Raw genomic sequence first — 22,284 nt, forward strand, 5'->3', positions numbered from 1 at the left:
CCAGAGTAATGAACGTGTCGGGTACAAGACGGACAGACAGGCAGCGTTTCTCAGCCAGTCTAAATCATGAATCAGCTGGCATAATTTTTATGGATATATATGGAAATGGAACATTTAGAACAAACTACTGGGTTGCGTCCATAGATACAGAACAAAAAGGCTGGGTCGCGTCTCTGACAACCGAACCGATAGAAGGAACGACCGGCGGGCTTGGGTAGCAAACCTAGATTTGTGTCGGGACAATATCTTGTGGAAGGATAAAATAGTATCAATAAATTAATCAAAATAACGTTTTTAATGAAAATATGTCAATCATTATTTGAATATGTTGGTAAACCGTTGTATAAAAGTGATAATGCCCTCGATGCCGGTGTTTGGAGAATATATTGGCACGTCTCGGCCTAACAACATCCGTGCCAATATATCCTCTAAACACCGGCTTCGAGGGCATTATCACTTAATTAGACTAAGCTGTCTAACCATTACATACAGTACAAGTTACATTTATTTGTAGATTTTTAAGTAATGAAGTGTTGATTATTTGAAGTGAAGTGTTTAAACGTGTTTTAATTGTTAAACTATTATTTAAAATGAACTAGTGTCAATGTTGATTAATCACATATCACAATCCTGCAATAAAAAGGGGAAGAGGTTCTGTCTGTAATGTGTCTGTGTTTCTGTGTTGTATTCCCTGGGTCATTAAATATTTTCATGTGTATCTGAGCTATTGCCGTTCAAGCAGGCAGAAATTCAGCCGGTATGACGTAGCATTGCGATAATGCCCCTTTCACTACACTGGAAATTAATAGGAATATGACTTTTAGATCGCAAAAACGTCTACCATACATGTCAGATTTCAATACTGGCCAATGTCATAATGCAGGAGGTTGTCTTCTGTCGAAGGAGACATTGATCATATAAAATCATATTTTTTGCGATATTCCTACCTCGAGAAATGTGTAATTTAACCGAGGGTCTAACACATTTCTCCTATTTGTCTGCCTCTTCAGTCCAGGGTGCATTGCATGGTGCCGTTGTGAATGTCTCAAACACATTTCTCCTATTTGTCTGCCTCTTCAGTCCAGGGTGCATTGCATGGTGCCGTTGTGAATGTCTCACATCGATCTGCAGGTTGATCATGGTGAGATTTGTTACGCCCCCCCCCCCCCCCCAAAAAAAAAAAAATCGAACTGTCGCTCAAACAGAAGTGGGAACTAACAAAGAGTCACTGACAATAACCAAAACGAAACAGGAGGGGTTCCACTGAAAGTTGACTAGCAAGAACTGGGACCTAAAAGACACCCACCATGAGCGTCCACTAAGAAGCAAACAAAAGGAAAACACACATCAATCTTAAAGACAGGAAGCAAACCAAAAAGGTGGAGCAAAACAAAATCAGGGAAATCTGATAAAGGATTGTTTGTTTACAACTGAAAATAGGGAGAGCCAACTAAAGGTGTTCACCCTTCGCATATATCAAGACAACTGGAGCATTGCATTGTGGCTTTTGTAGTCGACTTGAGCTGCAACAGATTTCCGCAACGATTTTCACTTTTTCTTTTTTTTTTTTTTGTCATTTAGCAGACGCTCTTATCCAGAGCGATTTACAGGAGCAATTAGTGTTAGAACCTAGTCGGCTCAGGGATTAGAACCAGCGACCTTTCGGTTACTGGCACAACGCTCTTAACCACCATGTTGCTACCAACCTTATTATAATGACAAAATGAAACATTTGTTCACAAAAAATATTATTCTCACATATTAGTGTTACACTGTAAATTATTGGAATGAGTGGTTTTGGGTGTATAAAAATAAATAAGGGATTGGTTAAGATATTGCTGAGTTATTGATAAATCAGGAGATCAGATTTTACCTGTCCATTTAAATCCTTTATAAATCCACTCCAAAAAGGCCAATCAACTTGAAACTTTTTAAACATGTTAAGTTTGGCAAAATATATTTTGTCTGACGCACGTTTTGTGCCAATTAATTGAAGCTGAACATCGCCAAATGAGTCAGTTTAACCCTCATTCTACCAACATATTTTGCATACATGATTACCAACTGGGGTCATTTTGCTATATCTCTGCAGGTGATCTGTCTATCTGGTCAAAATCACTGATACAGGTCCTCCTCCACCCTTTGGTGGTATGGATATCTTGTTATTATGTCTCCAGTGAAACCTAGATTCAAAGAAAGGTCCTATCTATCAAATTACTATAAGAGGAATGAGGTGTTTTTAGCTGGGATCAAAATGACCTCAAAGGACTAACATTATTTTAAAGTCCATATTGATACAGAAACACTGAACAATTATTTTGATGTATTAAGAACAAGTTGATTGACAAAGTCATGAAAAATTTGAATGGACCAACTTTGGGCTATGATAAAAAATATGCCTCTGGGGTCAAAATAACCCCAGTCGGTAGTATGAGGGTTAATTAAATGTGCAATAAAAAAGTATAGTGCCTAGGCCTATTTAATGAAACCCTGGCAGTTGACGTAAGCAACAGATCGCAAAGCTGGGAATCCCCAATTCCCCACTGAGCTCCTTTTTGGAAATGGCAAGTTCACTTTCTAATCCATAAACGCATATCAAGCATGCTGACTGGTTGCATCACCGCCTGGTATGGCAACTGCTCAGCCTCTGACCGCAAGGCACTACAGAGGGTAGTGCGTACGGCCCAGTACATCACTGGGGCCAAGCTTCCTGCCATCCACGACCTCTATACCAGAGGAAGGCCCTACAAATTGTCAAAGACTCTAGCCACCCTAGTCATAGAGTGTTCTCTCTGCTACCGCACGGCAAGCGGTACCGGAGCGCCAAGTCTAGGCCTAAAAGGCTTCTTAACAGCTTCTACCCCCAAGCCATAAGACTCCCGAACAGCTAATCATGGCTACCCGGACTATTTGCATTGTCACCCCCACCTGACCCCACCCCTTATTTTACGCTGCTGCTACTCTGTTTATTATCTATGCATAGTCACTTTAACTCTACCCACATGTACATATTACCTCAATTACCTCGACTAACCGGTGCCCCCGCACATTGACTCTGTACCGGTACCCCATGTATATAGCCTCCCTACTGTTATTTTTTACTTATCTATTTTCTACTTAACACTTATTTTTCTTAAAACTGCATTGTTGGTTAAGGGCTTGTAAGTAAGCATTTCACTGTAAGGTCTACACCTGTTGTATTCGGCGCATGTGGCTTTACATTTTGATTTGATTTGATTTGATCAAGTGCAAGTGTGCTTTCCAGCAGCTCACATCAGCAGGATGGGGAGCCTTTTCATTAGGAGGGACGTCTGCCGTAGATCACTAAATAATGATTATGATCACATATTAGGCCTATGGGGACACCTACACATTTGGCAGCCCAGCATGAGTGATCGTGCAGCATTTTATCGTCTAGACATGATGTTGAAATATCTTCAAGCCTAGAATAAAAACCACCAGGCTTCCATCATAGACTTAATTGAATTTAAAAAAGAATTAGAGGGGGCAGTTTGGAAAAGTAATTTCCATTCAGAAATTAGGCAATCCTAAAGTAGCCTGTCTGGACTCCATATCTTAATAAGAGAGGAGGGACAAATAATATAACTGAAATGAGCATAACAAAATGTAACAAATGTAAGAAAGTCATGATGATCAGCAAGTGCGAGGAATGACAACAGGTGCCAGTTTTAATGGTATGCAACTGAAGCAAACGTAGCGCGATTGAATCTTGTAGGCTAATATTTTCCTTATCATTATTTCTGTCTCTCATTAGTCTTCTCCAGCCACTTTTAACATGATCCTGCATTGACACTACCTTCTCACAAGGGAGTGACCGCAGCAGGTCGTAACGGTATTGTTTATTGTTGTTCTTAAAATTCTATATTTCTATCGAATTTGCACACATGTTTATGTTTAACATTAATGTTGTTTCCAACTACCAATCAGCAACTGCGCCGTAAATCCGGCTGCATATTGAACAATGAGACTGCCGAAAGGCCAGTCTCTTTGGCAAATGACAGGAGTGGCAAGGAGTGGAACATTAGCTAAAAAGACTGTTACCCAGACTACCTAAAAGTTCGATATAAGCTAAGGGATTGATCAAAAGATGGCTGAGTTATTTACTAATCAAAAATATGATTTTACGTGTCCATTTAAACCACTGTAAATCCACTCCACAGTGTCCTATCAACTTGAAGTTTGTTATCGCTATCATGGATGTCCCTAAGATGAACCACACTGAATTTGGTATTGATATTTCAAAAAACAAGGAAACTATTAACAACTCATTCTTTGCTCAAAATCATCTGCAATCATCTTCTCATGAACCATACATCAGATTCACTCCAGATTTTGTATTTAGACTCATTACCTCAGTCTTTAATGGTTTAGATAAAAAATTGTTGCTGAATTCAAATATGGCCGCACTGTACCTATAGATGCATGTTAGCACATATGCTAATGCTTAAAAATCTTCTTCTCATGTGTACCTATAGATGCATGTTAGCACATATGCTAATGCTTAAAAATCTTCTTCTCATGAACCATAGAATGATTAGATGCTGCATTCAAAGATAACCAACCTACAGTACTAGTCTAAACTTCACTTGTGTCATCCATGTGGTATTGAGAGATAAACATAATAATGCTTTCACATGATAGAGTGCTTGCTTTGTTATTCAACTGATCTTGTGTCCTTTCTGTAATCCTGTGAACCCCGTTCATTGGTGCTCGGAGCTATATTTATTATTATAACCTTTTTCTATCTTTCCCCATTTTTATCCCCTCTATCTGTTGGTGTAATTAGTGTGGTGCAGGTGCTTACTGCTTACCATCCAGCAGCCAGCTGCTCTGGTCTATGTTCCTCATCTCTGTCAGGATGAGACGGGAGATGACATCATCAGGTACCAGCTGACCCTGGTCGATGCATGACTTCATCAGAAGACCCAGCTCTGCAAGGAGAGGAGACACAGTGGAAGATAAAGCACAGAGCTGTGATCTTTACTATTTAAACATGTACACATTATGCACTTCATCAGAAGACCCAGCTCTGCAGGAGTCCGAAGAGGAGACAGAAAAACACAAGGATCAGAGCTGTCATCTTTACAATTTATTATCTCAGAAGACCCAATTCTGCAAGGATAAAACAGAAAGCTGTCATGGGCAATTCCACACTAACGGAATTGCGACGAGACTCAGATTTTTCACTTAAAATGTATGCCAAACAAAAACCATTGATTTCAAAGTTTAACAAACCATAGTCTAACTCTATGCACAAGGTGTTACGACTTCCTCCGAAGCTGCCTCCCCTCCTTGTTCGGGCTGGCTTTGGCGTTCGTCGTCACCGGCCTTCTAGCCACTGCCACTCCATATCTCATCATTCCATTTGTCTTGTCTTGTCTATTACACACACCTGGTTCATATCCCCCTCATTAGTATGTGTTTAAGTGTTCCCTCTGCCCCCTTGTCCTTGTGGGTGATTGTTCATTGTGAGGATTAGTAGCTCGGTTGAGCTCAGTATTTTGTATTGCCGGGGTATTTTCCCTGTGGCATGTTTGTTCCAGTGCGCCTGTTTTGCGCACTGGACTGGTTACGCTGGATTCCGGAATAAACTCTGTATACTGTGATTTACCCTCCTGTTCCTGACTACTTCAAATCACGTATCACAGAATCACCCACCCACTATGGAGTCAGCGGGAGAGGAGCGCATGCCTGGAGTCGTGGCACGGGTCCAGGAGCATTCAACAATGCTAGCCAGCTTGGGAGAAGCGATGGATCGGGTTCTCCAGGTCGTCCAACGCCTGGAGAGGAGAGGACCCGATCTGTCGAGACCAGCTGGGCAACCGGATCCAGCCACCCACACCCTAGCACCCAGAGGGATCCATATATCCCGACCACGGGAGTTCGACGGGACAGCTGCTCTCTGCCAGGGATTCCTCCTCCAATTGGAGCTCTACTTCTCCAGCATCAGCCCGGCCACATTGGAGCGGGAGAAGGTGTCCGCCCTCGTCTCCTGCCTCTCGGGGAAAGCCCTGGAATGGGCCAACGCGGTCTGGAACAAAGGAGGAGCCTCATTGGACAACTACGGGGAGTTCGCTCGCCTCTTTCGGGCTGTCTTCACCCACCCGAAGGTCGAGAGGCGGGCGAGCGGCTGGTCCACCTGAGGCAGGGGACGAGGACTGCTCAGGACTTCGCCTTGGAGTTGTGGACTCTAGCAACTGGGTCCGGGTGGAACGAGCGGGCCCTTATCGACCACTTCCGGGGCCATCTGCGGGAGGACGTCCGAAGGGAGCTAGCCTGCCGGGACACCATGTTGTCCTTCATGCAACTGGTGGACATGGGCATCCGTTTGGACAACCTGCTGGCGGCCAGAGGACGTCCTGGAGGGGATCTGCCCGTTCCAACCCCGGCCGACTCGGATCACGAGCTGATGGAGCTGGGTGGAGCCGTGATCCGAGAGAGCGGAGGACGACAGCGCCAGTGTCACTCTGGTGGCACGAAGGGACATTACACCGCACGATGTCATCAGCGTTCTTTTGGGTCTAGAGGTGGCAGGCAGGGCACTCTCACATCACCCCAGGTATCGATCACCCACACTTGTTCAGAGCCCTCTGCTGCGCACTGTACCCTACCCATCCACTTTCCTGATCACATTGTAGTTCCCCAGTGTAAGGCGCTAGTCAATTCAGGCACAGCTGGGAACTTTATGGACAGGGCATTCTCACACAGTCTAGGCATTTCATTGGATCCCCTATCCATTCCACTCCCCCATCAGAGCACTTGACAGTCGACCATTAGGGGTCTGGGTATATTAGGGAAGTTACCGCACCAATCACCATGGTTACCCACGAGACTCATTGCGAGCAAGTCACGTTTTTTATTATTGAGTCTCCTGCTTTTCCTGTGGTACTAGGTATCCCTTGGTTAGCACGCCACAACCCCACATTCTCATGGCTGCAGAGGGTTCTCACGGGGTGGTCGCGAGAGTATCAAGGTAGGTGTCTCTGTGTTTCCGTTGGTGCAACCACGGTGGAAAGTCCAGACAGTACCTCCACTGTGCGCATTCCCCCCGAATACCTCGATTTGGCGCACGCGTTTTCCAAAACGCAGGCGACCAAGTTACCACCTCATCGGGCGGGGGATTGCGCAATAAACTTCCGGGTAGACGCTGTGCCTCCCAGGATTCATGTATCCCCTGTCACAGGCTGAAACGGAGGCTATGGAAACATACGTCACCGAGTCCCTGTGCCAGGGGTTTATATGTCCCTCCACTTCACCCGCCTCCTCAAGTTTATTTTTTGTGAAGAAGAAAGACGTCAGTCTGCGCCCTTGCGTTGATTATCTATCACTGAACAAGGATACGATTTAGTTATCCTCGCCCCCTCATTCCTTCAGTGATCGAGTCAATGCATGGGGCGCGCTTCTTCACCAAATTAGATCTCCAGAGTGCGTACCACCTGGTGTGTGTCCGAGAGGGGGATGTGTGGAAGACAGCATTCAGCACAACCACGGGGCATTCCAATACCTGGTGATGCCGTACGGTTTGATGAATGCTCCATCCGTCTTCCAGTCCTTTGTGAACGAGGTGTTTCGGAACATGCTTAGTCACGGTTTAGTGGTCTACATCGATGACATTCTGGTGTATTCCACTACGCGCGCCGAGCATGTGTCCCTGGTTCGCAGAGTGCTGGCCCAACTGTTGGAAAATAACCTTTATGCCATGGCAGAAAAGTGTCTGTTTTTTCAGCAGTCCGTCTCCTTCCTCGGATACCTCAGGTGTGGAGATGGAGGGAGATCGCATTTCAGCTGTGCGTAATTGGCAGACTCAACCACGGTTAAGGAGGTTCAGCGCTTTATTGGCTTCGCCAATTACTATCTGAGGTTTATCCGGGGCTTTAGCAAGGTCGCAGCTCCCATTACATCTCTGTTGAAGGGTGGGCCGTCCCAGCTCCGCTGGTCTGCTGAGGGCTGACAGGGCCTTCAGTAACCTGAGGGGTCTGTTCACCTCAGCCCCGGTACTGGCCCACCCCGATCCATCACTACCGTTCGTAGTGGAGGTGGATGCGTCCTAGGTAGGGATAAGCGCTGTCCTATCTCAACGCTCGGGCACGCCACCCAAGCTCCGCCCCTGTGCCTTCTTCTCTAAGAAGCTCAGGCCCGGCGGGAGCAGAACTACGACGTTGGTGATCGGGAGCTGTTGGCTGTTGTCCGAGCCCTGACCATGTGGAGGCATTGGCTCGAAGGGGCGAAACACCCTTTCCTTGTCTGGACAGACCACCGTAACCTGGAGTACATCCGGGCAGCGAGGAGGCTGAATCCTCGCCAGGCCAGGTGGGCCCTATTCTTCACCCGGTTTGATTTCACACTATCATACATCCTGGGTACGAAGAACGTGAAGGCAGACGCATTGTCACGGCTGTATGACACAGAGGAGAGGCCCAGAGACAACAACCCCATACTCCCAGCCTCCTGCATTGTGGCGCCGGTAGTATGTGCGATGGACAGCGGATATAGAGCAGGCGTTACGCACAGAGCTATCTCCACCTCAGTGTCCAGCTGGGCTGCAGTACGTGCCTGCTCTTATCCGTGACCGTCTGATCTACTGGGCATACAAGTCACCCTCCTCTGGTCACCCAGGTATCGGTCGTACAGTGCGCTGCCTGACCGGAAAGTACTGGTGGCCTACCTGGCTAAGGACGTGAGGGTGTATGTCTCCTCCTGCTCTGTGTGCGCCCAGAGTAAGGCACCTAGGCACCTCCCAGCGGGTAAGTTACAACCTTTACCAGTTTCACAACGACCATGGTCTCACCTGAGTGTTGATTTCCTTACCGATCTTCCCCTCTCCCAAGGTAACACCACCATCCTGGTCGTTGTGGACCGCTTTTCCAAGGCCTGCTGCCTGCTTCCTCTGCCCGGTCTCCCCACGGCCCTGCAAACTGCGGAGGCCCTGTTTACCACGTCTTCCCGGCACTACGGGGTACCAGAGGATATAGTGTCTGACCGAGGTCCCCAGTTCACATCCAAGGTCTGGAAGGCATTCATGGAACGTCTGGGGGTCTCGGTCAGCCTGACCTCTGGTTTCCACCCCGAGTCTAATGGGCAGGTGGAATGGGTAAATCAGGATGTGGGTAGGTTCCTGCGGTCCTACTGCCAGGACCGGCCGGGGGAGTGGTCGGTGTTCTTGCCATGGGCCAAATATGCCCAGAACTCTCTCCATCACTCCTCCACTAACCTAACGCCATTCCAATGTGTTTTACGTTACCAACCGGTTCTGGCACCGTGGCACCAGAGCAACCGGTTCTGGCACCGTGGCACCAGAGCCAGACCGAGGCTCCTGTGGTGGATGACTGGTTTCGCGCGCGGAGGAAACGTGGGACACTGCCCACGTCCACCTCCAACGCTCCGTGCGTCGTCAGAAGGCCAACGCTGACCGCCACCACAGTGAGGCCCCCGGGTCTTCGTGACCGGGTGATCGGGTCTGGTCTCGACCCGGAATCTGCCCCTCCGCCTGCCCTGCCGGAAGCTGAGCCCGCGGTTTGTGGGGCTGTTCAAAGTCCTGAGGAGAATCAACGAGGTTACCTATAGGTTATTACTCCCCCATGATTACCGTATTAACCTCTCGTTTCATGTGTCTCTACTCAGGCCGGTGGTGGCTGGTCCGCTCCAGGAGTCTGAGGTGCGGGAGGTCCCTCCGCCTCCTCTGGACATCGAGGGGGCCCCGGCGTACTCTGTCCGTTCCATCCTGGATTCGAGGCGTCAGATGGGGGGCCTTCAGTACCTCGTGGAGTGGGAGGGGTACGGTCCGGAGGAACGGTGCTGGGTCCCGGTGAGGGATATTCTCGATCCCTCCCTGTTGCGGGATTTCCACCGTTGCCATCTGGCTCGCCCTGCTCCGTGTCCTCCTGGCCGTCCCCAAGGCCGGGGTCGGCGCGCTGCTGGAGCTGCGCGTCAAGGCGGGGGTACTGTCACGACTTCCTCCGAAGCTGCCTCCCCTCCTTGTTCGGGCTGGCTTTGGCGTTCGTCGTCACCGGCCTTCTAGCCACTGCCACTCCATATCTCATCATTCCATTTGTCTTGTCTTGTCTATTACACACACCTGGTTCATATCCCCCTCATTAGTATGTGTTTAAGTGTTCCCTCTGCCCCCTTGTCCTTGTGGGTGATTGTTCATTGTGAGGATTAGTAGCTCGGTTGAGCTCAGTATTTTGTATTGCCGGGGTATTTTCCCTGTCGGCATGTTTGTTCACGTGCACCTGTTTTGCGCACTGGACTGGTTACGCTGGATTACGGAATAAACTCTGTATACTGTGATTTACCCTCCTGCGCCTGACTACTTCAAATCCCGCATCACACAAGGACTACTTTTAACAATTTACACTGAACATTTTCCAAAAATACATTTCTGGAAGAACTGTGCAGATGCAAGGTTTGGTAACAGAATTTCAGTAAAATCTTCCTCCGTTTTTTTTTATGTCTGCGGTAACGGAATTTCATCATATGTCCCTGATCTGTAGTACACAGAAATTCATAATTATGGATATGAAAGTCATTCTCTTCATGGTAATGTATCCTAAATAGGTACACAAAGGTATAAATATGCAATATCCTCCTTTGCATATTTGGGTATAATTCTACACAATGGCTAATATTTTAATGAGCTCTGCCTCCAAACAAGACAACATTTCATCAATGTGTAGGTGCTTACAGCTTTTGATGGAAACATCAAAGCAGTGACTCGCTCCTGCAGGTTCATGCTCTACAACTGAGGGCGGGGACCACAAAAAATCTGAACTCATCATGAGGGGCCGCAGTTGCTCGCGGGTCTGCGTAGCCACCCCCCCCACCACCACCACCACCCCAAATGAAATCAAATTGTATTTGTCACTTGCGCCGAATACAACAGGTGTAGACCTTACCGTGAAATGCTTACTTACAAGCCCTTAACCAACAATGCAGTTCAAGAAATAGAGTAAAGAAAATATTTACTAAATAAAATAAAGTCAAAAATAAAATAAAAAGTAATAACGAGGCTATATAGACTCGGTACCGAGTCAATGTGCGGGGGTACAGGTTAGTTGAGGTAATTTGTACATGTAGGTAGGGGTAAAGTGACTATGCATAGATAATAAACAGCGAGTAGCAGCAGTGTATAAAAAGAGGGGGGGTCAATGCAAATAGTCCAGGTAGCCATTTGATTAGCTGTTCAGCAGTCTTATGGCTTGGGGGTAGAAACTGTTAAGAAGCCTTTTGGACATAGACTTGGCACTCCGGTACCGCTTGCCGTGGGGTAGCAGAGAGAAGTCTATGACTAGGGTGGCTGAAGTCTTTGACAATTTTTAGGGCCTTCCTCTGACACCGCCTGGTATAGAGGTCGTGGATGGCAGGAAGCTTGGCCCCAGTGATATACTGCGCCGTACGCACTACCCTCTGTAGTGCCTTGCGGTCGGAGGCCGAGCAGTTGCCATACCAGGCAGGGATGTAACCAGTCAGGATCCTCTCGATGGTGCAGCTGTAGACCTTTTTGAGGATCTGAGGACCCATGCCAAATCTTTTCAGTCTCCTGAGGGGGAATAGGCTTTGTCGTGCCCTCTTCACGACTGTCTTGGTGTGTTTGGACCATGATAGTTTGTTGGTGATGTGGACACAACTTGAAGCTCTCAACCTGCTCCATTAAAGCCCCGTCGATGAGAATGGGGGCGTGCTTGGTCCTCTTCTTTTTCCTGTAGTCCACAATCATCTCTTTTGTCTTGGTCACGTTGAGGGAGAGGTTGTTATCCTGGCACCACACAGCCAGGTATCTGACCTCCTCCCTATAGGCTGTCTCATCGTTGTCAGTGATCAGGCCTACCACTGTTGTGTCGTCGGAAAACTTAATGATGGTGTTGGTGTCGTGCCTGGCCATGCAGTCATGGGTGAACAGGGAGTACAGGAGGGGACTGAGCACGCACCCCTGAGGGGCCCCCGTGTTGAGGATCAGCATGGCAGATGTGTTGTTACCTACCCTTATCACCTGGGGGAGGCCCGTCAGGAAGTCCAGGATCCAGTTGCAGAGGGAGGTGTTTAGTCCCAGGGTCCTTAGCTTAGTGATGAGCTTTGAGGGCACTATGGTTTTGAACGCTGAGCTGTAGTCAATGAACAGCATTCTCACGTAGGTGTTCCTTTTGTCCAGGTGGGAAAGGGCAGTGTGGAGTGCAATAGAGATTGCATCATCTGTGGATCTGTTGGGGCGGTATGCAAATTGGAGTGGGTCTAGGGTTTCTGAAATAGTGGTGTTGATGTGAGCCATGACCAGCCTTTCAAAGCACTTCATGGCTACAGACGTGAGTGCTACAGGTCTGTAGTCATTTAGGCAGGTTACCTTAGTGTTCTTGGGCACAGGGACTATGGCAGTCTACTTGAAACATGTTACAGACTCAGTCAGGGACAGGTTGAAAATGTCAGTGAAGACACTTGCCAATTGGTCAGCACATGCTTGGAGTACACGTCCTGGTAATCCGTCTGGCCCTGCGGCCTTGTGAATGTTGACCTGTTGAAAGGTTTTACTCACATCGGCTACTGAGAGCGTGATCACACAGTCGTCCGGAACAGCTGATGGTCTCATGCATGCCTCAGTGTTGCTTGCCTCGAAGCAAGCATAGAAGTGATTTAGCTCGTCTGATAGGCTCATGTCACTGGGCAGCTCATAGCTGTGGTTCCCTTTGTAGTCTGTAATTGTTTGCAAGCCCTGCCACATCCGACGAGCATTGGAGCCGGTGTAGTAAGATTCAATCTTAGTCCTGTATTGAAGCTTTGCCTGTTTGATGGTTTGTCAGAGGGCAGAGCATGATTTCTTATAAGCGTCCGAGTTAGAGTTCCGCTCCTTGAAAGCGGCAGCTCTACCCTTTAGCTCAGTGCGGATGTTGCCTGTAATCCATGGCTTCTGGTTGGGGTATGTACGTATGGTCACTGTGGGGATGACGTCATCGATGCACTTATTGATGAAGCCAGTGACTGATATGGTGTACTCCTCAAACATTTCTAAAACCTGTTTTTGCTTTCTCATTATGGGGTATTGTGTGTAGATTGATGAGGGGAAAAAAACAATTTAATCAATTTTAGAAAAAGGCTGTAACATAACAAAATGTGGAAAACGTTGAGGGGTCTGAAAACGTTCCGAATGCACTGTATTTGCCCAATGAAGTCGGTTACGATGCCGAACTGCAGTCAGGTCAAGACCCTGGTGAGGATGACAAGCATGCAAATGAGCTTCCCTGAAACGGTTTCTGACAGTTTGTGCTGAAATTGTTTGGATGTGCAAACCCACAGTTTCATTCATCACCCGCAGGTGAAGAAGCCGGATGTGGCGGTCCTGGGCTGGCATGGTTACACGTGGTCTGCGATTGTGAGGCCGGTTGGACGTACTGCCAAATTCTCTAAAATGAAGAGAAATGGTAGAGAAATGAACATTCAATATTCTGGCAACAGCTCTGGTGGACATTCCTGCAGTCAGCATGCCAATTGCACGCTTACTCAAAACTTGAGACATCTGTGGCATTTAGTTGTGTGACAAAACTGCATCTTATATTTCAGCTCATGAAACATGGGACCAACACATTACATGTTGTGTTTATATTTTTGTTCAGTATTCATTCCAGCTCTGCCAGAAGAAGAGACACAGGAACACACAGCTCAGATGTCATCTTTCCTGTGTATTCTCTAGTAAGAACATATTCTACCAAATCCTATTTTGTCCAGAATAGAGCTATATATAACATAACATGTACATTAAGGACAAAAACATCCTGTGTCTTTACCAAGTCGAGAAAAGACAAAATCACTCCAATTGATTACGATATGTACTGTACTCAAAGAAACTACAGGTAACTGCCAGAATAAAGGAAACACCAACATAAAGTGTCTTAATAGGGCACGCCAGAACAGCTTCAATGCGCCTTGGCATTGACTCTACAAGTGTCTGGAACTCTATTGGAGGGATGCGACACCATTCTTCCACGAGAAATTCCATAATTTGGTGTTTTGTTAATGGTGGTGGTAAACGTTGTCTCAGGCGTCACTCCAAAATCTCCCATAAGTGTTCAATTGGATTCGGTTCTGGAGACTGAGACACACACACTTTAAACCCCCTATGCTCCTTTGAGACCCCTTTTTCAAAGTCATTGAAATCTTATTCTAGCCATGGTAGCCAAAATAATGGGCAACTGGACATTTTTAAACATGACCCTAACCATGGGATGCTTAATTAACTCAGGAACCACACCGGTGTGGAAGCACCTGCTTTCAATATACGTTGTATCCCTCATTTACTCAAGTGTTTCCTTTATTTTGGCAGTTACCTATATATTTCTAATACGTTTTGAAAAACTTTTGTAGATTATTTCCTATGTAGGCCAGAATACATTTCCCCCTCGGCCTTTCCCTTAATTGGTCTTTGTCCAACAGCAGAAAGGAATTTCCTGACAGTCAGGGCAGGGGGTTGTGCAGGGCCATAGACGGTGCAGCAGGACCCATATGCATGATAATATTGCCTACTGTGCTCAGTGGAGCTCATCTCAGGCTAGAGCACAGAGGTTGCACACTCCACACTGAAAATATGTGTTTTGGAAATACAGGCTTGCATTCTTTGAACTATTGGCATTCTTTGAGGACTTGGCACATGTCTTGCTGTGCTTGTGTGTACTTACAAAATATACAATTCAACTGCTAACTAGATCACAGATTTGTGGAAGATGGTATGGGCAATAAAACTGAGTCTTTTCATCATGTTTTCACGTGGTGTTCTGAAAGAAAACTCTATTGCCTTTTATGTCCTTCATATCATTCCAATGTAATAAAAAGGAGCTAGGGAGAGTGGGAATTAAGTCCTTGAAGTCAGTTGTCCGCTATAGGCTACTCCTCAGTTTATGATGGTCCTCATATCTGATGGGACTTCAGCCAAGGTAAGAGCTGGAGCAGTGTGATAACATGTTGCAGTTACATACAGAACCACATGACCTTCACTGTAGAAAGCTCAGGTAGCAGCTTGTTTAAATATCAGGTTACCTGTGCACAGGTTTACCTTAGCTGTAGGTCTATGTAAAATACAGGTGTATGAATTGTTTCAAACTAAAACTGTTCTTTGTCACAATGACTCTTCTTTCCACTTAATGATATGTGATGGGGGTCTTATCACTCCTCTTCAGGCTCCAGTTAGGCTCGACCTAACTGCAGTAAGATACCAGTATGATTGTGGAACTGGACTGAACTGTTTCTCTTATCATAGTCCGACCAGAAACACACTATTGGCTACTGTAGGGGGGATTATTTTATTTGCAAGGTATAGGTCTTTTACTATCTGTGTAATAGTTGTCAAGAGCAACTTCAACAAAACAACAACTAGTTAGACAGGAAATCCAGATGTTTAGGCCAGGGGTCATTAGAAAAACTTTGCAGAACCTTTTATCTGCATCTTTCTCCCCAGGGGTCAGATGATCAGCAACCACCACACCATAATAATTTAGTAGGAGTGTGAGAACTCAGAACTTTTTAATGACATTCATTGCATGCTTCATTGCATAATCTTGTGGATAACAATTTATTTATTTTTTCTCTTTCTCTCTCTATGTCTGTTGCATTTTGTGCTTACATCCAAAATAATCTGATTGCATCACTATTAAAGTGGCAGATGCTACATTCATTTTTGGACTTATAAATTAATGATATATTCCCAATATTCTTGAAGAATATAACGTATAAATGCTTCAATAGCTTAGTTCAACTGCCGTACCCAGGGCTCTAAATAAATAAAAACATTGGTAGCACTGGCGCGCCCAATTTAACAAAGCTAGGAGCACAACATAAAATCTAGGAGCACCAGAAGATATATATTTTTTCATTGATTGAGATATAGCATATTGGGCCTATATTAATTCTAGCTACTTTTGAAGCACATGTTGTGATCATAGGCATTAAAACCAGTAGATAGTGATAGAGCGGATGTCATCCACCTATTCCTATGGAAAACTCCCGATCGTGCATGAAGCCGGAAGTGTTTGAATTTGAAGCGCGCCATTTTGCTGAAAGGGGCTGAATGGCACAAAAAAATCGCAAAGGATCATGGTGAAAGTGGCCGTAACTAGCAAAGGATCATGGTGAATGTGGCCGTAACTAGCAAAGGATCATGGTCGATGTAGTCGTTTTCATCCTGCCTGAGAGAGTCAACCGGGAGCCTCCTCCTAGCCTGCTGGCCCGTGATTGGTCTGTGTCAGCACGTGGTCCTGTGTGACGACAAATGTAGTAGTCAGAATAGATCACTATTTTATTAAATATCTAGATTTGTAGCAAACTTTAAAATAATTAATAGTTGGAATCAAACCTGATCATAGCAAACACATTTTAGAGGCCAAAACATAGGCTTTCTAGGGCAGACCAGGGCTCGTGGACCACTAGGTTGCTACGCAGTAGCCGATTAGCAGAGCTCATGACTTTACACTCCAGACCGGACACTGGGGGCCTGGTTGTGCTCTAGAAACTAATATTTAAACCTGTAAATACAACCTGTCATTGAAATGACAAAGTAATTTGTGGAATATTAGGTGGTTTCTACATTGTGTAAAAGCACTACCTATTGAGCTGCATTACATTGAAAAATCTACACTGTCTCAAATATGTGAGTGAGGACATGCAAGAGATAAGTCATTAATTAATTGCTATGATCATTGATCTTCTAAAGAAGCTATCCCTTTTCCTTTCTTTCTGTGCCCCCAAATGTTTAGATAGCTAGCTAATGAGGTAGCATGACTGAACAAGGTGTAAACAAATGTTTAGATAGCTAGCTAATGAGGTAGCATGACTGAATAAGGTGTAAACAAATGTTTAGATAACTAGCTAATGAGGTAGCATGACTGAATAAGGTGTAAACAAATGTTTAGATAGCTAGCTAATGAGGTAGTATGACTGAACAAGGTATAAACAAATGTTTAGATAGCTAGCTAATGAGGTAGCATGACTGAACAAGGTGTAAACAAATGTTTGGTTTATGGACATGGCCATAAAAACTAACTTTTTGGTCCAGCAGCCACTGTCCCAGGTAGATGAAAAAATCTACCAGCCACTCAGAATTCTTACCAACCAATACATTTATTCGCCATAATAACACCAAAACCTACAAAAAAATAGTTTTCTGTTTTGTTTTTCCAGGTTTCTGATTTCCCCTAGTGTTTTTCAGGGTTTCACTCTCAAAATCACACTTTTTTAAATAGAAAAACTAAACAAATTGATGTTCTAAGTCCACAAAAATGCTTAAACCACATCAGGAGACCACTTTTGAGGTTTGGAAAAAAATATATATATATATATTTGGAGGGTATAGTTGCTCTTTATTTTCGCTTGCACACCTCAATAGACTGGTGTTTGGCTGGCGGTGTTTCTGTACTGCATGCGCAATAGCAGAGTTTGCAAAACAAAAGACCACCTGATTAATACAAATCATGATATCATATCATTCTGCCAGGTAAGCCTACTTTGCAGTTAACATTTAATTTGGAAAGTTTTATGGGAAAGCCTTTAGAAATGACTGTTTTGGCATCGCTAACTGGCTACACAAAGTGGTAGACACAGGCTTTCCCATGCCATTAAGTCTTCAGAAAGTTGCAAGAAATACAAATCACTGATGCATTCTTTAATATTCTTTACATGTAGACTTTGGATTGAACGAATCTGCGCTCACTTTTTTCTGTAGGCACTCCGAAACAACTGCACAGTGGAGCTTATTATTTCAACAATTATTATCCGTTTTGTTCCGTTTGCTTCCATTAAAGAAATGTTTTTCAACAGAATCGGCGGAATGAATACACCCCTGATCACGCGTAAACACAGTTCACTTTCATAGCAGCCAAGTTGTATTCCTTCTCGCATCTATGCGCTCTCCTCCTCTCACCTTTTCCCTTCGCTTGTGGACTTCAATGCACAATATCCCTAGCGAATTGATGTTGATCATCTGTTATTGTCTGCTTGATTTACAGCAGGGTCTTGTAAGATTTAACAGAGAAAGCATCAAGGTAATGAGTTCATGTTTTCATATGTTTTTGTGCTTCGGATTGGACACAGAGTCTACTGTGCACAATTGTGTAGGAAAGGCAACACCCAGCGCTATTCCTATTAACTATTCTGGATATTATGACAACAAATTACATAGCCTAGTGGGCTTATTCACAATATGATCTGGTAATGAAATAACATGACAAATACATTTTGTTTTCCATGTTAGACCTGCAATTTTAAACAACACAAGGGGCTTGAAGTAGCCTACTTGAACTTGAATTTGGAGCTCAAAAATTCAAGTACTGGAATAGGCCTACCTTGAAAATCAGACATTTCCTCAATTTGGTGCTTGAAAAGTTATTGTAATTATTGTAGCCAATGTATAAGTTCTCCTGCTCCCTTATAATGATCCGCGATTACATTTTTGATCCGTTTTTGTAAGTGATTTTGCCACTTTCGTTTGTGTCCCGACGCTTAATTGAAGGGTGTTGCACTACTCTGTTGCGGTAAATCCATGTGCGGTTATTATGAGGACGACAACATCTAATGTTGGCTTCAACTTGGCTTTAAAAAAATCATTCCATTAAAAAAGGAACCTGGTTTTTGGTCACTTTCTCATTACAAAAACAGCAATGGTGAGATTCAAACGGTGAGATTAATGCTATCACTATTTATGGCTGAGTCGGCCACATAGCCTACAGAAAAATCGCCATGCATGCACACAATCTATTTAGTCAGGCAAAACAATATCCACATTATTCTCACATGTGGAACTGCATGAAAATACTATTTTTGTTTCAAACCATTTTGAAATGTTGATCCCAATGTCACAAATTGGCCCCATTATTTATAGAAAGACCCATATACAGTGTCTTTAGAAAGTATTCACACCCCTTGACTTTTTCCACATTTTGTTGTGTTACAAAGTGGGATTCAAATTGATTTAATTGTGATTTTTTGTCAACAATCTACACAAAATACTTGAATGTGAAAGAAAATGTTTAACATTCGTTAAAAAAAGATTACAAATAAAACACTAATATATCTTGATTAGATAAGCATTCAAACCCCTGAGTCAATACATGTTAGAATCACCTTTAGCAGCAATTACAGCTGTGAGTATTTCTGGGCAAGTCTCTAAGAGCTTTCCACACCTGGATTGTGCAACATTTTCCCATTATTCTTTCCAAAATTCTTCAAGCTCTGTCAAATTGGTTGTTGATCATTTCCAGACAAACATTTTCAGGTCTTGCCATAGATTTCCAAGCTGATTTAGGTCAAAACTGTAACTAGGCCACTCAGGAACATTCAATGTCGTCTTGGTAAGCAACTCCAGTGTATATTTGGCCTTGTGTTTTAGGTTATTGTCCTGCTGAAAGGTGAATTTGTCTGTTGGAAAGCAGACTGAACCAGCTTTTCCTCTAGGATTTTGCCTGATCCTGTTAAACACTATTATTGCACACAGAGTAACTTATTATGAGACTTGTTATGCAAATGTTTACTCCTGAACTTATTTAGGCTTCCATAACAAAGGGGTTGAATACTTATTGACTCAAGACATTTCAGCTTTTCATTTTTAATTAATTCATAAAAAAATTGAAAACATAATTCCACTTTGACATTATGGGCTATTGTGAACTTAATTAGGCTTGCCGTAACAAAGGGGTTGAATACTTATTGACTCAAGACATTTCAGCTTTTCATTTTGTATTAATTCATTCAAATTTCAAAAGACATCATTCCACTTTGACATTGACATTTTGGCATTATTTTTTACATTATATGGTATATATTATGGGGTATATACTGTATCTGTATATTATGGGGTATTGCCAGTGACAAAAAAGGGCACGTTCCCAGGGCCTGACCTCCAGGGGGCCCCCATTGATTGTCACATTCACTCAGATATCATATTAACATGGCATAAGTCATGGCAAAATGTGTAGAATTTCAGAAAAATAGCTTTAAACTGCTCAAATTTCTCTCCGCCCCATGCCAAAATGCAGAAAACTCAAACATTGTCTCTACCCCCATGGCAAAATGTGTAGAATTTCAGAAAAATAGCTTTAAACTGCTCAAATTTCTCTCTGCCCCATGCCAAAATGCAGAAAACTCCAACATTGTCTCTACCCCCATGGCAAAATGTGTAGAATTGCAGGAACCTTACTTTAAAACAAACAAAACAATTATTCGCCTTAGGGCCCCCAAAAGGCTAGCTGCATCCACAGCTCTTGGTTAAAATTCTCCAGCCCCAATCCCTCAGCTTTTTACTGAAACAGGGGCGATAAAACGCTTTGTTATTGTTTCTACTATTGATTGCCGATTTAAACCATATATTCATATTCATTTTGATTTATGAATGATTATTGATTAGGGTTCTTGAAAGTAACCCTATAATAGCCAATCACACAAACTTAAGAACGTGATAGCAACATCTATCCTATCTAATGTGACAACTGCTGCGGTCATGCATGAGAACGTGCGTGATACCTAACACAAACAAATTGGATCAATCTGACTACATCGAGGAAACTATCTAAGGCATTATGCATTACTTCAAATTCTGCAGAATTTCATCATCAGCCATAGCAGCCATTTCCGTTATCTGCGTATGTGGAGAGGTTTAGAACTGCACCCTGATCTAATCTTACCTGTCTTGGCTTTCATGTTGGCCCTCAAAAGGTCCCCACTTGAAAGGTGCATTAATCCGAAACGTTTTACTATGCGCCCCGACACAGTGCCTTTCCCCGAGCCCGGAGGTCCCACGATAACCGCCCGGAATATCCTTTGTAGAACCATTTTCCAATGTTGTTGTTAATGTTGTAACCACCACATAAAGAAAAGTATTGTCCTTCCCATGAAACTGTTGTTTGTGCGTTGACACAAGGAAACTTCCGTTCAAGTGCCCTTGGATGTCCAAGCCTATCCACTGTGCGCAATAGTGCATTCGCCTACTGTGGGCGTCTCCTGTAGCAGTCCTAGCTTGTCCCTTCAAATCAGCCCTTTTTTTCTGAAAACATTGACGTGGATAGAGGAGGAGGTAGTTCATAACGAGAAAACCGCTTCGGCTCGCTGCATGGGCTGGCTGCGCTGCACGGAGGGCACGTGAGGACGCTCAAATCCACACATCAGTCAAGATCAATGATGTATAATATAAACCAATGACTGTGATATAAACCCTAGATTCATAGCCGCAGAAAGTAGGGGTGCTGAGGGTGCTGCAGCACCCCCTGATAAAATCATATAATATAAATAGATTTTAATTAAAAAATGAAGAACAAAATCTACCAAATTAGTGCACTAGGCCTTTATTACTCCTGTATGAGCAGAGACAAATACTCATCAGACAAAAATGCTCTGCAGCAGTGCAGTTAAAGATAAATACAAAATTATAATAGAAATAATGAAATGATAAGCCTAAATACACAGTGAATGGTGAATAAAAATAACGAGTAAAATTAACATGGCTATATACAGGGAGTACCAGTACAGAGTCGATGTGCAGGGGTACGAGGTAATTGAGTTAGCTACTGTACATATAGGTAGGGGTAGACAACAGTGACTACACAACAGGATAGATAATAGACAGTAGCAGCAGCGTGTGAAAGTGTGTGTGTGTCTGTGTGTGTCTGTGTGTGTGAATGTGTGTGTAGCATCAGTATGCATGTGTGCACATACAGTACCAGTCAAACGTTTGGACACACCTACTCATTCAAGGGATTTTCTTTATTTTTAATATTTTCTACATTGTAGAATAATAGTGAAGACATCAAAACTATGAAATAACACATATGGAATCATGTAATAACCAAAAAACAGCTTTGCACACTCTTGGCATTCTCTCAACTAGCTTCACCTGGAATGCTTTTCCAACAGTCTTGAAGGAGTTCCCACATATGCTGAGCACTTGTTGGCTGCTTTTCCTTCACTCTGCGGTCCAACTCATCCCAAACCATCTCAAGTGTGTTGAGGTCGGGTGATTGTGGAGGCCAGGTCATCTGATGCAGCACTCCATCATGCTCCTTGGTCAAATAGCCTTTACATAGCTTGGAGGTGTGTTTTGGGTCACACATGCAGAGATCATCCGTTCACCTACTCTGCGTCTCACAAAGACACGGCGGTTGGAACTAAAAATCTCAAATTTGGACTCATCAGACCAAAGGACAGATTTCCACCGGTCTAATGTCCATTGCTCGTGTTTCTTGGCCCAAGCTAGTCTCTTCTTATTATTGGTGTCCTTTGGTAGTGGTTTCTTTGCAGCAATTC

The 22,284-nt window shown here is 44.2% G+C and overlaps 1 protein-coding gene across 2 annotated transcripts in view; it reads right to left on the reverse strand.

The window, feature by feature from the left end:
• Positions 1-21,074, reverse strand: part of LOC121582873 (GTP:AMP phosphotransferase AK3, mitochondrial) — a 49,420-nt gene extending 28,346 nt beyond the window's left edge. The window contains exons 1-2 of one of the 2 annotated variants that reach the window (XM_041899022.2): positions 20,670-21,074; positions 4,833-4,952 (exon numbers count right to left, since the gene is read on the reverse strand). In XM_041899022.2, the coding sequence (XP_041754956.1) occupies positions 4,833-4,952; positions 20,670-20,817 (268 nt within the window). In that variant the 5' untranslated portion in view covers positions 20,818-21,074. The remainder of the gene's footprint in view (positions 1-4,832; positions 4,953-20,669) is intronic. The other variant, XM_041899021.2, reaches the window with a different exon arrangement.
• Between the last annotated feature and the right edge of the window lie 1,210 nt (positions 21,075-22,284).

This window comes from Coregonus clupeaformis, chromosome 15 (genome assembly GCF_020615455.1).
Source record: "Coregonus clupeaformis isolate EN_2021a chromosome 15, ASM2061545v1, whole genome shotgun sequence".
Taxonomy (NCBI): Eukaryota; Metazoa; Chordata; class Actinopteri; order Salmoniformes; family Salmonidae; genus Coregonus; species Coregonus clupeaformis.